Below are 18,422 nucleotides of genomic sequence, written 5' to 3'. Positions count from 1 at the left end.
TCCCAACAGTGCCCTTCGATTGCTACCCAGTGGGTACATGACAGTGACTGACAGTATTTTTGCTCGAAGCTGACATGAAACAGGAAATTTCCAGGGACACAAAAAAGCCTTATTTCACAGCTCACAGCAACAGCAGAAATAGAACATTCCTCAGTCCAAAGGGTGACAGTTGGGGGTCAAACAATTTCATGTTTTTGGGAGCACAAGCGCACAATATGAGAGATTTGTGTACACTGTAAAGTAATTATGATTTAATAATAATAATAATAATAATAAACTTCATTTGTATAGCACCTTTCATACATAAAATGCAGCTCAAAGTGCTTTACATTTGAAAAATTAAAACAAGACAAATACATGTGGCCAGAACAAATAAATAAAACAAAACTATAAGAGTGGCAAATCTAAACTTCAGTCATGCACAATCCATAAACTATTAAGGGAATAGTCTACCCTAAAAGATGACGGCAAACATGGGACCTAATTTGGGACCATGGGGCTGTGACGGTCATGGAATTTTGGTCGATCCTCATCATTACCGGTATAACAGTCATCAAATATTGAGTCTAAAAACTATTTTTTGAAATAATGGTGGAAAGCATGCCAAGATGCATGAAAGCTATGATTGAAAATCAGAGTTATTACACGAAATATTGATTTCTGAACTCTTGTTTTCTTCGAGGTGTGAAAACATCTTAAGATTGAATTAATCTGTCTCTGCAGTTTGGTTTGTAGTTGTTAAGAAAACTAAAGCATCTTAATTTCTCAGAGAGAGAGAGAGAGAGAGAGAGAGAGAGAGAGAGAGAGAGAGAGAGAGAGAGAGAGAGAGAGAGAGGGTGAGGGTGAGGGTGAGGGTGAGAGAGAGAGAGAGAGATGCGTGTTCTTCCCGAACAATTCAACCGTAGTTTCATCAGAACAAAAAAAAAACTCCCAGTAGCGTTGTGGAGTGGCAATGTGTTCTTTGGCAGGCGGACAGAGGAGAACAGTAGCTTCCTCTGTGGTGTCCTGTCATGGACACCATGCCTGTTCAAAGTTTTACGTATGGTAGACTCATGAATGTTAGCCAGTTCCAATGATTCCTTCAAGCCTTTAGCTGTTACTCTATGGTTCTTTTTTTTTTTACCTCATTGAGCATTCTGTGTTGTGCCTGTGAGATTACTTTGTAACTCTTCGCAGCTTTATGCAAATCAACAATGCTTGATCGTAAGTCTTCTGAGATCTCTTTTTTGCAAGGCATGGCTCACATGCACCTGTACGTATATATCTATCTATCATTATGACTGCCAATGGCCCCTGGCCCGAGCATAGATTACTTTTTCCTGCTGACTGGTGGATAGATGATTCACTTACAACAAATACATTTGACTAAAGTAAGTCGCTTTGGACAAAGGTGTCTGCTAAATGCCCCAAAAATGTATTGAAACAGATACGACAGATATTTCTTTTCATGTCCATGTATAGCCGTGTAAACGACAGTCACGATGGACCATCACAGCCCAAATAGAACATGAACATTACAATCCACTTTAGCTGTGGTTACTGTAGCAATTGATGGGAAACTCATGAAATGGGTTTTGACTGTCTGTTCCCTCTCCTCCAAGGCGCTAGGCAGGCGGGTGGGGGGTTAGGGCTCCTGCAGGGTCTCAGTGTGGAGCCATGGTAGCGATGCTGGGATAATGGAGGAGGCCAATCGTTGCCGGGTGGGATCAATACAGCAGTGCTTAGTGATGGCTCGAGGAGCCATGCGGCGATGTTAACCTCTGTACTGCCTCACAGCTAGTCCTCCTTATTCAGCCACTTGCCTATGAGATTCGGCTGATCGATGGCAGAGAAAACACACACACACACACACACACACACACACAGATACGCACAGACACACACAAGACACACACACACACAGATACGCACAGACACACACAGACACACAGACACACAGACACACACACACACACACACACACAGAGAGACACACAGAGACACACAGAGACACACACACACACACACACACACACACACACACACACACACACACAGAGACACACAGAGACACACACACACACACACACACACACACACACACACACACACACACACACACACACAGACACAGACACACACAGACACACACAGACACACACACACACACACACACACACACACGGCTGGGAGCTTGCCCAATCAGACTCATGCAGGTTCATTCTTCTCTGTGGCTGCCTGGCATCAGTGGCACGGAGACAGGCATCAGGGATGTATTCATGTGTCAGTAAAAACATTAGCAGTTAATAGCCTCTGTCTTGTTTTCTTCTGGCTCGCGGTCCCACTAAAACAACACTAGCAATCACTCTGATCTCAGTAGCAATTATCTCTCCTACAACTAATGAACAGCAAATTCGTGATCATTTTGTTTCACTTAAGAAGAAAATGCCACAGTTAGATGCCACTCAATCGTTTATAAATGTCTTCATAAGGTGCATAAAACCAAGTAATATCAGTGTTTCCTCTATATGCATTTATTGGTGGCGGGCCGCCACGAATGAATTTGCTCCGCCACCAAATGATTCAGACAGTCCACTTTGATTCAGGCTGCGCAGAAAGGCAGCGAGTTATTATGACCGGAGAACTGAAAAAAAGCATGTGTCCCTGAACGCTCCGCCAATCACTGTGAGTAAACTGACTCTGAGAATGTCCTCACGTCACATTTTACCGTAATACCCTATATGTTGGTTGAAGTGCAACATCTCAGCTTTCAGGGACAGTTGGATTTTTTTCGATAGCACAAACCGTTTAGAAATTACGGTAATTACAATGTCGGGTGCGGATTTGTGCAGGTGGCGGTACATTCGGCGCAGAAGTGGTATCTATACCAGATAAATAATAACCATTTGCTTACGTAATTTTTCGTTTGTTTACATAGTCTGAAACTACAGATGGTAAGCTTTCAAATGATGCATCATACATTGAAATCGAAAAAAAATCAAGACGACACGAGTATTTGAATGTTTGTTTGTATCATGTTTTGCTCAAGAATGGTGACTGCTAAAAACACTGCTGGCGGCTAACGTTTCGTTCTAAAACGAAAGTATTGTAACGTCCCCACTTGGACAGTGGTTGAAATAATGACAGATAGCTTCTCTCATGTAATCTGTGCGTTTAATTGTAAACTATCTCATACACAACTTTCTTAGTTCACCCGAGCTCTCTCTCCCAACGGTCTCAATAACACACACAGCATCACAGGGGTGCATTGGCACACAACACAGTAACAGTGCGAACATGAACTCAAGCATTAATGAACATTAATGAACAGGGTTGTTCTATCTAATTTATTATGTTTGTGTTGTGCTAATAAATGTAGATCCACACAGGTATACAAACTGACCTCCGTTTACTGTCAAGTGCCATTCATTCTGACAACACACACACACAGTCGTAAAGCTCTAACAGAACGTGACGTCGTAAAGTGCAACAAAGTGCTGCAATGACATACTGTCGTACATAACAATATTGGTATTTGATCACCTTCTATATAAAATCACCTGCTCGGCTTTAATGACTTAACCGCTATTTGAGAAATTATATTTGTTTTCGCGTGCACGCGTTTTATGCGCGCGCACGCGGGAAAAAAAGACGACCACCCCGCCACTAATGTGAAAAATCCTGGAGGAAACACTGAATATATTACACAATTCTTGCTTATTCTGAGAAATGTCTATGGTGGAATTGTTGGTTAAGGTAGACAGGCCTGAGACCTGGTATACAGGTTATTTATTGGTCAGGCTTTATGAGGGGGGTATGGGGGGGTTGGTCGTTACTATGAACTACGGGAGCTCAGGGAAGCGGTGGCGGTTCGGTACCGTAATTACCCAAGTTTACGCGAAAATGAAAATAGATTTTCATTTTTTAACATCGTCCTAAGCCATAAATTTGAATTAATTAATAAAACCGATTTTATCACCCGGCTCTGCCTACAGTCCTTTCCGAGCATCCATCAGTCTGTCACGCTCCTGCCGCGCAGTGTCAGAGCTAAACGCCGGAGATGAACACTACAGACTCTTGCAGGACGCCCTGCTCTCTCCTCTCCAGGGAGCAGACCACCACCAGCAACCTGACCCTGATCATGGATGCTGCCTGCAGACGGTTACCAGGTGCTGACTCATTTTTAGACAGCAGAGTTCAGCAGGGGTCCTGATGGGGGGGCTGCACCGTGTTAATGGCCTGGCTATGGTAGGCTGACTCTGCTGCATACTGATTAACCATCTCACGGTCTGGTACATTGTCAGAGGTGTTAAGGAATGACAGGTCCAATCAGAGTTGTAATACACCTTCTCCACCGAGCAAACTCACGTTGAATTTGATGATGTCATAGATCAGGTACCGAGGGACAGGCTGGCCGTTGACCTTGTCGATAATCATCTCCTGTGAAAACAAGAGACAAGAGGTGGCTTTAGAGACAAGGCAACAAGATGAATGAGAGAGAGAGAGAGAGAGAGAGAGAGAGAGAGAGAGAGAGAGAGAGAGAGAGAGAGAGAGAGAGAGAGAGAGAGAGAGAGAGAGACAGAAATGTATAGAGGCAACTATTCAAAGAGAGAATAGTCTATGGTCCAATAACATCCAAGAGTGCTAAAACCATATCCACTAGGGGTTGAGCATGGTGGATAGTGTGTGTGTATGGGGGGGGTTGGTGGAGAAGAACAGCAGGCAGCAGAAATAGAACTACACATTCATTATTCAAAGCCCTCGAGTTGAGAAGCAGGTACATCAGAGCTGTACGAGGAGAATCTGACACATGACTGGGTTTCGCAACGTAGTTACGTAAAAGGGAGGTGCGGGGGTGGGAGAGAGAGAGAGAAAGAGAGGCAGTATGAATAATACCCCCTTGGGTATCATATCGTAAGCATCAAGAGCATCATCTTTCTGATACATTACCTGTAGGCACATTAAGAGGAATATAGCTTTGCAATTATTATGACACGATATCACTCTGAATCTGTCCCCTTATGGGCTTTATATACTAAATATGTAATTCTATGCAAGTGCTGACAAATAAAAAAAGGAAATGATTTGCTCAAAGGATGTTTTGCTCAAAGCGGTGGCAATCAGAAAAGCTTTTTTTTTAAGCTGGCAAAAAAGCTAGCTTTTAGAGATTTGACAGAGAGTTGCCATCAACACTCCAGCAGAGAGAATTTCCCTCGGGTATGAATGCAGTTGCAGTCGACCCTGTGCACAGACAATACATTAAGAATGTGGGGAGGAATGTATGAATATGCTATAAATGACTAACAGAGCCTCCAACCCATAAGAGCTGAATCTACACAGGGGTCTGAACGAAGTCTTAGGAGGACCTAAGGTTCCAGCTAATTAATGCAAATATATGTAAGACGACTCAGGTCGTTGGGTGAAGTAGTACAGTTCACTGAACACACTTAGTCCTTTCACACCAGCAAGGCTCTGCACCGGTTCTGGTTCCCGTTCTGGAGTCTCAGAACCGTGGTGCTTTCTGGCGAACCAGCCCGCCTTCATGGGCAGTCCCACTCATACTTTAAAAAAAAAAAAGTTTATTGACAGATATAGTAGAAAAACCTGCAAACTGCGACACTTTAAATGAATGTGCAATAATACTATGTGCAATAATGACAACCCTCGTGCACATAAGGTTCAGAGATAGGAAATGTTAGGATATTTATAGCATAGCATAGAGTACAGCACAGTGTTTTATTTGTATAGTATAGTATAGTGGATAGTGTATAGCCTTTATTTATGAAAACCAGCTCTTTTCCCTTCTTGTTTTTAGTATTCCCCCCCATTCATTCATTTAGACAGGAAGGATGGGTGAGAGAGAGGAGGGATAACATGCAGGATATGACCCTGCGATTACATGGTCAGCGCCCCCTTCATACCAGTTTAAGTGGAACCATCAACGTCATCAACGTCATCGACGGAGGTTGACGAAGGGGCAGGATAAACAAAAATGACACAACAAGAGGGTGACTACTTCACTGGAAATGAGGATATTTTCCACTACAGCATCTGAAATAAACACTATTTTGTATGAAAAAACCCCAACGAGTTACTAACCAGTTACTCGTTACTAGAATAGAAATGGCCACGAAGTTCGCGTTCGTGCACGTTTTTTTTTTTTTTTTTTACATTTTGTCTCCTAGTGGCCAGGGGTGGTCCAGTGGTCTAGCACCACGGTCTACAGTGAACAGTGAACACATATACCCATGTCGGCATGGGTTCGAATCCAGCCCATGCCCTGCTGACATGTACCTCTTCTCCTTACTTTGCTGTCTATCTTCACTCTTTCGATCCAATAAAATGAAAAATATGAGTGGGACTGTCCCACTCAGAAAAAAATAAAAATAAAAATATATATCCTGTACATTTTGTCTCCTTCCTTCTTACTCTCTTGCTCGTCTTCACAGCCTAGAATATGACACACCCACTGACAATGTCACAGTTCTAGTTTTTTGTTCCAGCTGAGAACCACTATTTCTTTGGTTCCAGCTGAGGCCCAACTTTTCAGATTCAATTTATTTTCGCTCTGAACGTGCCGGTCGGTTCAAAATTAGGTTCTGGGAACTGGAACCGGCAAGGAGCCTGTGCCGGTGTGAATGGCCTATCTGTGGACAGAGAGAGGGAGAGCCAGCAGGCTACCATCAACATAACAACAACAAACGGATGACAGCCTAAACACATCTACAGAGGAGACACACTGATGTGTTCCCTTCATAAAGGGGGGCTGAACAAAGGCACAGAATACATCATCTCAAATCAGTCAGGGAATTACCGGGGAGGAGAAATACACCTGCTTTGCATAAGACTGCTGCAGGCAGAACAACAAGTCTGTGAGGAAAATGTATGACAGCCAACTCAACTCAATCTTATGCACTCCTCCAACATACTGGGCTACCATACAAAAACTGTACCCAAAATTTGTATTCCAAATCCAGACTGTGAACAAATGTTCACGTGCACTATAAAGGCAGCAATTCCTTTCCCGGTAGTCCATTAGGGAGGGTGATAATGACTTGTGTGTTGTGTTGTGCACCTGTTGCTAGGGAATGCTGAGACCAGGATGACTTACTTCACACACACTCAGCTGGCATGGCCAGGCCTGTTATCACAGGGTAAGGGACAGGCACCAACAGCCTCCGGGAACCAAATGATGAAAAGTGGACATTTCAGGATGATTTGGGCAAAAACCAGAGTGGTTTAGCCTCCTGTTATCCCACCAGGCTCCAGTGCCAGTCTGGGTAAGATGCTGACTACTCTGCCCTGGGGCTGGGCAATGCCGAGTGACACCACAGTGTTCTACAGATGTGAAAGCTGAATAAAGCAACATCCAGCTGTCAATCATCTGGGGGTCAAACAGAAGGACAGCATGGGCAGGGGTGCGGGGGTCAGGGAGAGGACATGAAACCCAAGAGGAATGAAGACATGTGGGACTTTCACTAGACTAGACACTAAAAAGGCAGTGTGATACATGGCATAAAAGGAGGTTTTTCAAATGTAAAGAAGAGACGGATAGAAGAAAAAAATGTACTTACCCCATCTAGTAAAGTGTTGGATAGGTGGACGCGGAGATCTTTCCGGAAAGGGAATTCTAGGTTGGCTACGTGAAAGATTGAGTTGTCTCTGTCGACCATATGCACCTCATTCTTCCCATTGATCAGCATCATGTACCTGTGGGAAATAAAACAGGGAATGACATTTAGGGTGTGTTCTCACTAGAACATTTGCTTCACTTGGAATCGGCGTTTAGGATAAAATTCGCTTTGCTCTGCGTCGTTTGGAGCTGTGAGAACGCGCATTCGAAGTCGCTCCCGGAGCAAACAGCTGACGGATGCTCCGCTTGAAAAGGATGGTTTCGCTCCGGTTAGAAACGATGCATCCATGACTTTGCTTCGCTTCGCTTTTGGTGAGAACGCTGCTCGAAGGAAAACAACAGCACATCAGTGTTTCCTCTATATGCATTTATTCGTGGCGGGCCGCCACGAATGAATTTCCTCCGCCACTAATTGATTCAGACAGTCCACTTTGATTCAGGCTGCGCAGAAAGGCAGCGAGTTATTATGACCGGAGAACAGAAAAAAAGCAGATTGAAGCTAGATTTAGGCCGCTTCCAGACCAACATTTCGTTACGATTTAGGGCGTAGTTATTTACAATATGTTACAATGTTGCAATTAACCTCGTCGTTTGTGTTCGCACTGCAATCGAGACTGAATCGCTCTCAACAGGCGCGCGGCGACGCGCTTTCAAAACAGTTTTGTGATTGGTCCGAATTTAGCGGGACATTTGGATTTCTCTTTTAGCCCGTCGCCGGTGCCTTTAATCCCGTATCCTAATCGAAAATGCAACATCATCAGCGACGACTGTGGGTTATTGCATTTACTGCTGTTCTCTGGTTCATGTTCTTATACCAGTGCTCAGTATAGAGTATTTTAAATGAACATTCGTAATGTATGTCTCTGATGTTCATGGTCAATTAAATCAGCCTATTTTGTGAAACAAATAATGTTCCCGCTAATGGGTTAACCGAGCATTCTCGCACCTAACGTGCAAGCACCTAGCTTCGAACTATTCATAGCAATAAGCGCGGGGAAAAAATAATCTATTGCCTCTAAAATCACCACGAACAGAACGGCGGAGGTACGGGTAAGCAGGTCTCATGTTGGTGTCCTCAAAGGTAAGAGTTGGTTTTCTTTAACTCAACTGATAGCATTACCTTGCTGTTGTTGTTTACCGAATGCTCCATCTGACTGTCACACTGTGATTTTACTTGTGTAAACAGTTAATGAGTAACGTTAGCCGGTTTTGCGTGTACTCTCATGTAGGCCTACTTCGTATTGATCTTTCTGTGTGTGTGTGTGTAATGCGCGTTCCGCATGTTCCGCTGCAGCTGTAGGATATATTGGTATTTGATCACCTTCTATATAAAATCACCTGCTCGGCTTTAATGACTTAACCGCTATTTAAGAAATTATAATTGTTGCCACCCTCTAGTTTTTGGTGAAACTACGTCTTTGTTTTGTGCGCCAGTGCGCGTTTTATGCGCGTGCACGCGAAAAAAAATCGCTGCGCACCGCGCGCGAAAGACAAGCGCTTCCGCCACTAATGTGAAAAATCCTGGAGGAAACACTGCACATGCGTGTTGATCTGTATAAGAGCGGGACGAAGGGGCAATTTTCTATTTTTCTGACCAATCAACTACCACGTCTGTTGCTTCGATTGCGTATGTTACTTCGTTTACATAAAGGGCTGTGAGAACGCAAATCAGATAAATAATTTATGCAACAATGTTGCAAACTCATCCACTTGCTCCGTGTCATGATTCAGACTTTCATGTGTGAACATGACCTTAATGTTTACAACATCCCACTTGAGGACATTAGCTGCTTTTTGGGTGAAATACAAAACCTTACAATCCATTATATGGTACAATGCTGCATAGAGATTTGGGGAATTTCAGTTTTGAAATTAGTAAATAGAATGTAGCCTACATGGTAAGGTACATATAACAAGTTTTCTTGGCACACTTTGGGCCCATTAATACCAATGAATCATCGCTTGAATGCCACAGCCTATTTGAGTATTGTGCTGACCATGTGTATCCCTTCATGGCCACAATGTACCCATCTTCTAATGGCTACTTCCAGTGTGATAATGCACCATGTCACAAAGCAAAAGTTATCTCAAACTGGTTTCATGAACATGAGAAGGAGTTCAGTGTTCTTCAGTGTGTGTGTGTGTGTGTGTGTGTGTGTGTGTGTGTGTTTTCACTTAAAGTGAAAAGCAAACTGACCAGTGGGTGTTACAAAGAACACGGATTGATCGAGTAGTATTTTGGGAACACAACCCTCAAACGCAAACTTCAAACCCCTGTACTAGCTTCACTCCCTCCTTACAGAAACAGACACATTAGAATTAAGTGCACATAGAGTCTTGAAGATAAACCAATTCTCTCCTCTCTATTGAAAAACCTCAACAACAAAGTCACAGCAAGGCCTCTGTCATCTCGTGATGCTATTTGAGTCCTCGTCAGGTTGTTACATCAACGCAAACGTGCCAGCCTCCGGTTTTAATGGCTCAGGTGGAGATGGCCCTATCTTCAAATAGCATGTGCTACAGCTACGCTCAACAGTGGTTGTTTCCCTGATTGGAGGAAATTGCTGAAGCACTAATCCTGAATTTGTTCGGAGGCATTTGGATGTGATATAAGACTTAGTCTGCATAAAAAAAAAAGCACTTGAATTTCTCCAGAGTTTAACTTGAACATTATTTATCAAAATGCCAAGGGTCCACAAAAGCCTTGAGGTTTTGAAACCACGCAAACGTTTTATTCCGCTCAACTGAGAATTGAGCATGCCTTTGCACAGTGTACACTTTTCCGAACACTTTATTAGGAACACTATACTAATACTGGGTAGGGCCTCCCTTTGCTCTCAAAACAGCCTCAAGTCTTTGTGGCATTGATTCCACAAGACGTTGGGAACATTCCTTTGAGATTCTGGTCCATGATGACATGATTGCATCACGCAACCCCTGGATTTAGATCCGGTGTCTGGGGAACGCCACTGAAGAACACTGTACTCAGTCACTTTCATGAAAGCAGTTTGTGACGACTTTTGTTTTGTGACATGGTGCATTATCACGCTGGAAGTAGCCATTAGAAGATGGGGTACATTGTGGCCATGAAGGGATGCACATGGTCAGCAACAATACTCAAATAGTGGCATTCAAGCGACGATTGATTGGTATTAACGAGCCCAGTGTGGCAAGAAAACATTCCCCACACCATTATACCACCTGAATGACTAAGTAGGTGTACAGGTGTTCCTGATAAAGTGCTTGGTGGGTGGATGTCTACACTGCAAGGCCTCAGCTGTGTTGTCGCAGCATATGGCCTTGCCTTTTGCACATTCAATATTGATTCCATCATCATATTTAAAAGCCACTATCAGGCATTCAGAGGAAGCCGCAGTGCTGTTGGTGGATCACAAATTCAAATTATGCCAGTGAATACACACTAGATACCATCCTCCGCTTTGACCTCAGTTTAATTAGAATACGGGGAAGCAGTAAAATAGCACGAAGGACAGGATATTGGAGGACAGGCAAAAAACAGTTAGGGCTTTTGAAAAAGATGCCAAATGCATTCTCTGTACTTGCACTCTGCCAATGACAACTAAATTGAATCTGAATCTAATCTGAAAAAGCCGCTGGGCAAATATGACCCCTCTCTTGCTCAGCGCATTAACATGGACGAGAGGACAGGGTGGGGATAGCTGCTGGAGAGTGGTGGAGAGACCCCCAGCGCTATCCTCCAGCCTGCCTGTCACACCTGTCTGATTACAGCCTGATCCCGCTGTCACCTCCAACAGATGGAGCCTCCTTTAATTACCTTCGTGAACCTCAAGCTCCAACTCCACAGGCACACACTCACTTTCAGTAGGGGCACTTTTGCAGAGCAAGCTAGGGAACTAATCAAACATTTGTAGCTATATGAGGGATTTGGGACCAGCCTACGAGGTTGGGAGAATCTCTAGTCTAGATACTGACTGAGGTAGCGGTGGTAGCGGAGTGATGGCAATCTGAATATACCTAGGGTCTAGAGACCATGTGGATATAACCACACATGTGCGGGCTCAGAATCAGTCAGTCTCCTTCCAATGGCTCCCTCCAGTACCTGATCCAAATTGTACATTGCTGCAGAGACAACGATAACCATCACCGATTCAAGTCCTCAACAGCATAGAAAGAACAAAGAGCAAACAAAGCCGTTTCAACCAACTGCTTATCTGTTTGCTTAATCCAAGTGAACAGAAACACTATTTTGACTCAGAGGATAAGTAAACACAAAGGCAAACGCCCTTAAAATCCTGCTTTGATGGAATGGATGAGTAGTTTCCAAAGGACACACACACACACGGTCACACACACTTTTTGCCTGACGCAAACTCAACCCCCCCGCCCCCCCAAAATGGATCAACAACATGTAATTACAACTGAGAGTTGATGAATGCAATTATGTACTTCCGTGATGCTGACCTTCGCGATTCATCAGAAAACGCTAAGTGTTGAGTGAAGCGGGATGTTTTGATGAGCAACGCTGTATCAGTTCCTGTTTTAGTTCTAAAGGTTAAGTATCCTAATTAACACGTCCTAAAACAGTGGCAAATTAGCTAGCCCCATCACACCACTTCATCACATTAGTGCAATCATGTCACAGAGCTTCCATGTAAACCAAAGAGGCAGAGTCAGAGTCAGAGACAGATTGAGGTTGCAAACTGTGAATCCCTTAAAAAGTAGTGACACATATGTACAGTTCTCCGGGGGAAGGGACAGTCAAGAGAGATGGCAGAGACGGATGAGAGAGCAGTGTTTTACCACGCTGCCAAAATTCAGCATTTTCAACAGCATGCACTGTAAGGCAGCTGCAGAAACATCCTGGGTGAGAAAAGAAACGAGATTTTTTTTTTTTATCAACTATGGATTAGACATGATTAATTTGCCATCTATACCAGCTGGTTCAGACAGATCTGGAGGGCTTCCAGGTTCCTGATAGGTGTGTAATGCATCGTGATGAGCCCACAGGAACCTGAGAGAGAAGTCTGATTAAAGAGCCATTAAGCCAATGTAAGACAGGGACAGCCAATCAAGACATCCGATGTGCTGCGTGTGTTGGCTCCTCCACTCTCTGGACCAGGCCCGGTGGATAATAAGACGCTAAAGAAAGAGTGGCGTGAGTAACAAGCCTCTGCTGTATCTGACTTCCAGTGACTGTGCAGATCTACATTTACATGACAGTTTAACCATTTAACAGGCGCTTTTATCCAAAGCGACTTACAATTGGCGATTTCAGGGACAGTCTCTTAGGGTTAAGTGCCTTACTCAAGGTCACACTAGTGGTGGTGTTACCAGGTGACATTTGAACTCATGACCTTCTGTTCACCAGTCCAACTCACTATCCTAGTGAGCACTAGTGAGCACTTTGCGCCCTCTGCCTGGAATTCATTACAGAGCACTTTGAACTTGAAAGAACTAATTTCTCTTGGAACTTTTAAAAACCTTGAGAGTAACTTGGAATCAGCCTCATATCGTTCTTGCCCCTGTTTTATATGAAAGTCCCATTATTTTATCCTATTGCTCTGATCAAATTGTATTTTGTCTATTTTTGTTGTTGTTGATCTGGTGTTGTTTTATTGTGCTGTTTGTTTTAACTGTTGAAACGTGATGTTTTGAGCTGCTGTCTTGGCCAGGCTTCCCTTGAAAAAGAGATCATCGTGTCTCAATGGGACTGACCTGGTTAAATAAAGGCTAAATTAAAAAAAAAAAAAAAAAAAAATCCTTAAGCCACCCCTCTAGATGTGGTGGAGCAGCACTAGCAGGGCCATAGAGGAGAAGGGCAGCCAGCGGTGGTGGGTTGTGCTCTTCAACCCTGTGACTGAGCAGTGGTGAGACACATCTGGCTGCCTTAGGGTCCTCTGTTCCTATGAGGTGAAAGGATCAGCACGGCTCGCATCTGACGCTAGCCTGACCTGACAATGCCTCAGGACAACAGTGTCCCCGGTGTCCCATAAGTAGCGCTCTCTCAAAGGAACACGTGCGTACGTGAGAGCTCGCACACACACATCTCTGTTTGCTTTCATCACGTCCTGTCACATTCTTATCGTCCACTCTGTTCCTACCTTCATTCACTTCCTCTTGTGTCCGTATCTCGTTTAGGGCAACTACCGACATATCTCACTTTGACAATTCACTTCTCCTTTTTGATTCCATTTCACAGAAGTGCAGATTAGAATATCATCATGAGGGAAATGTATGGACTTTGACGACATCAGAGAAAATGAAATGCTCCCGTCTCTGATGGAGGTTCTGTTTCAACAAGCATACATACAACCCCTCTATCCCACAGAATCAGCATAGAGGGTGAGGGTAGACCATCTCATGTAAACAATCTAAACAAAGGCAAAACAAATGGAGGGTTTCTAAAAAAAAAAAAAATACATACATTTATATAAATAAATAAATAAACGAAACAAAACAAATGGTTGTTCCAGGTCTTGTTCCAGGTCTTGTAAAGAGGCACAGCAGTGGCAATCATAGTCCTCCACGCCCCAACAGCGGTAGATTAGCCTGACCCTCCTCTCTCCAGCCCAGCTCTCCATTCCCAGTGCTCAGAGCGAGAGGAGGCTGAGCACCTAGGCAGTAATTACCTCACAGACAGTGAGATAGAGAGACTAAAGAGATTTAGCCAAAGGGATTGTCAAGACAAGTGAAAGAGATGGGGAGGATAAAGAAGACTGATTAGGTACTGTATCCTAGAGTAGAAGATACTGTACAATTGAAGGGCAGGCCCGGAAATGGGTTTGATCATTTTTACAGAACAGTTTTTGAGTGCAAAATAACAGCATCCGCACACTCAAACACTGTGAAAAAAAACGAGGTTCATTGCAAGCTTTCGGTCATAGACCTTCTTCAGGCAATGACCGAAAAGCTCCCAATAGGATGCTGTTATTTTGCACTCTATTGGTACTCTTCAGTTCCAGCACACCTCAGTAAAAGTCTGATCGCGGATGAGCGGTGGTATTTTCACTATACAGAACAGTTTTTTTTAAAAGGCCCTGAGATTAACGACGAGTGTATTGAAGGAGTTGGGGGCTATAAAGCTGTGTCGGTCTGAATAAGATAGTTAGCAAAACACTTCCAAGTAGATTCCAACTTTGGAAAACCTTTCAATCTGACATTATAAAACAGCTTCAGTGAAAATGCCCTCTTGAACAGACAATTCCAACCCTCCCCCCAACCCCCCCCCCCCCCCCAACCCCCACCCCACCCTACACTGGCTTCACTGAATAGAACTGATGTCTGTGACCATCACGAGAGGAGTGTCACTATATTTTGGAGGGAAAGTGGACAGATCTGTCACCCAGTGAAAAGACTATATCTTCGCAGAGGGCCAAAGTGGTCCCCCTGCAGTCTAATTGGCTAGTTAGCTCTGGCTTCGCTGTCAAGTGTGTTCTGTGGAGAGCAATGGGAGACTGTTGCTGCCGTTGAACTCCCTGAGGGGCCATTCATGATCAAGGATAAGGCACATTTCCCCCCCCCCAACTCTCCAAACTCCTCATAACCACGCTGTCTCCTCTTAAAAAGGGGACAAATGATCATGGATACTGATCATGTACAATCCCGTTATTCATATTGGCATAAATCCCCCCCCCCCTCCACCTGCTCTTCCCACCCCTGTGCTTGGTTGCATTTTGTTCAGTGACTTCCCCTCATCTTAGACACCCCCTGTCCCTGAGCGCTTTGCTCCTAATGATGCACAGACAGCAATTGTGTCTGCTTTTACCAGTGGAGCCCAGAGGCCTGAGTGACAGCAGCTCCACTCCCCCTGGGGACCGCAGTTCAAATCTAGCAGCTTTGCACATCATTAGTGCAGAGTCCACTGGCAGAGCTGATTATCTGATACGACCAGTTCAGAGAACACGTGTCTGTTTGACACCATAGTAAGGCCCTGTAAGGCAAATATATATATATATATATTTCTGACGGTATCTCTAGCAGTAATTAGATGAGAGCCACATCACTCCTGACAAATATATAGACTAGTACTGTCGGAGAGAGTAAGCAAAGCATTTCGAATCTTTGAGTCAAACATTGAGCAACAGCCTCTGAGGAACACGGTGTGTAGTAAATATCTTTAAAAATAAAATTGTATCAGGGTTGGGCTGTGCACACATTGTTCAATGAAAGAACCCTCTCCTGAATGAATACCGACTGAATACCAACTCAATAACATATTTGATATCAACTTGACATGACAATAATATATGATCCAGAAACAGACAACATCGGTGTCTTAACTTGCCTTCAACAGACAGGAGATAAGGTCTAATCTAGCACTTCTTCCACCAACAGCTCCATTGATTACTTATTTTCAGAGTATGAGTGCGGCTGTGAGGAGGAGGGAGGAGGGTGGAGGGAGGAGGGTGGAGGGTGGAGGGAGGAGAGAGGAGGGTGGAGTGAGGAGGGAGGAGGGAGGAGTGAGGAGGGAGGAGGGAGGAGGGAGGAGGGTGGGTAGAGAAAGAGGAGGCGTGAGGATAAAAGAGGAGCTGGTCCACTGGTCATCATAGATAAGAGTGTTTCTGGTGGCCAGGAGATATCGTTGGTCTGAGCTCCGCTACTCCTCCTCTTCTCCGGCCCGTGGATCAGGACATGGAACAAATCAGTCACTGACAGGAGAGCCCTCCTGGCCACCTCCTGACGGCTAAGACCCCAACTCCCTCATCATCTCCTGTCACTCAGTCACTCCTGCCCAACTCCACTACTCCTCTCTGTCCCCACTCTGTTGAACTCCATTCTCCTCATTTCAGAAAGGGGGACGATTCTATCACCTGTAGTACTTTGCACACCATGGCATGCGCACCATATTTGGGGCAACAAAACAGGTATGATTGATGTACAAAAACTGATTTGACAACTTGTCTTACATTTGTAAGCAGCAAACAAGTGAGTAAACTTCAATGACATTTCTTATACTTATGGATGCAACTACTAGAGCGACTGCCGGATGGAATCGAAGATGGAATTAGGCTACAGATGGAATAGGCTACTGAAACAGTAATTTGTGCAATTCTCTTCAATAAGCTATGAGCACACACACACAGTCACTCTGGAGTCCTAAGTAAGCAGAACTTACTTAACTCTCTCTCTTGAGAATAAGTTCTGCTTACTTAGGTCTCCAGAGTAACTGTGTGTGTGTGTGTGCGTGCGTGTGTATGTGTGTGTGCTCATAGCTCATTGAAGAGAATTGCACAAATTACTGTTTGTGTAGCCTATGTGTGTGTGTGTGTGTGTGTGTGTGTGTGTGTGTGTGTGTGTGTGTGTGTGTGCGCATGTGCATGTGCATGTGCGTGTGTGTGTTAACTTCATAAAAAGCCTGGGAATATATGCACAGAGCCAATCTGGCCAGAACACCTTGACTCCAGAGACACACACTTCCGATTGAGACTCCAATTCAAACGTAGAAGGCTACTCTTCCCAGGCAGTGGAATTTTCAACCACAGAAGTAAGTATTGTATAATAAATGAGTCAGGGATACAAGTATTGTCCGTGAGAGGAGAAGATGCATTCAGTTCACACTGCACCATGGCAATCAGTAAATCTCACTGAGAAAAAAGACACTTTTTATTCATTGCGTCTTGCATTTAGGCAGAATTTCACAGCGTACATTAAGGCTCATATTTCAGAATTGGAACATTTAGGAATCACTGTGTCACGGTTCCTGGGATTAATTACAGCGACGGTGGGGAGATTAAAAACAGAGCTAATCTCATAATGGGGAGCATATGCAGTTCCACTAATGGCTAATGCCATACAACCAAGCAATTGACCCTGGGCGTGTCCACTGCCATCTGTCTAAGACTTAATGAGGTACTCATTACAATGCCAGGGATAACATGAGGTGCTTCTCAGGCTTTATGATCAACAGCATTCAGAGTGGAAAGGTTAACAAGAGAGTTTATCTTTTTTTCCCCCCATTACCAATCATCTTTATTCAGCAGCTGTTGTTTGTTAATCACATCTCACGGACAGTTGACACACGTACACCACTTATATGGGTGACCAAACCCATCAAACTGTGAGGAAAAAGCAATGCCTACTATACTCTATACCCAAAGCATACTCTATACCCAAAGCATACTCTATACCCAAAGCATACTCTATACCCAAGGCATACTCTGTACCCAAGGCATACTCTGTACCCAAGGCATACTCTGTCTGTACCCAAAGCATACTCTATACCCAAGGCATACTCTATACCCAAGGCATACTCTATACCCAAGCCATACTCTGTACCCAAGGCATACTCTGTCTGTACCCAAGGCATACTCTATACCCAAAGCATACTCTATACCCAAAGCATACTCTATACCCAAGGCATACTCTATACCCAAGCCATACTCTGTACCCAAGGCATACTCTGTCTGTACCCAAGGCATACTCTATACCCAAGGCATACTCTATACCCAAAGCATACTCTGTACCCAAGGCATACTCTATACCCAAAGCATACTCTGTACCCAAGGCATACTCTATACCCAAAGCATACTCTATACCCAAGGCATACTCTATACCCAAAGCATACTCTATACCCAAAGCATACTCTATACGAAACCAAAGACACCTTCTCTGTCAGCCCCCTCACAAATTCACCAAAACAACACACAAACACAAATGAAGTAGACAGACATTTGCTGCATGAATGTGACTGAAGACACCCTGCCATTACCACTCGTTGGGCTTTCTAACAGACCTGGTTCTCCATCTCAACAAACAATAGAAATGAATATTAGGCCAGTGGCAGCACAGAATGTCGGTCCCATAGAGAAAAGAGACAATTTCATTTGAT

The 18,422-nt window shown here is 44.1% G+C and overlaps 1 protein-coding gene across 2 annotated transcripts in view; it reads right to left on the bottom strand.

Moving 5' to 3' along the window:
* The window catches only part of rngtt (RNA guanylyltransferase and 5'-phosphatase), an 82,531-nt gene that overhangs the window by 49,336 nt on the left and 14,773 nt on the right, over nt 1–18,422 (bottom strand). For both annotated transcript variants that reach the window (XM_080526520.1, XM_080526521.1), the window contains exons 10-11: nt 7,554–7,689; nt 4,348–4,419 (exon numbers count right to left, since the gene is read on the bottom strand). In XM_080526520.1, coding sequence (XP_080382646.1) covers nt 4,348–4,419; nt 7,554–7,689 — 208 coding nt within the window. The remainder of the gene's footprint in view (nt 1–4,347; nt 4,420–7,553; nt 7,690–18,422) is intronic.

This window comes from Nansenia antarctica (genome assembly GCF_963989245.1).
Source record: "Nansenia antarctica genome assembly, chromosome: 3".
Lineage (NCBI taxonomy): Eukaryota > Metazoa > Chordata > Actinopteri > Argentiniformes > Microstomatidae > Nansenia > Nansenia antarctica.
This window is presented reverse-complemented; position numbering and strand designations above follow the sequence as displayed.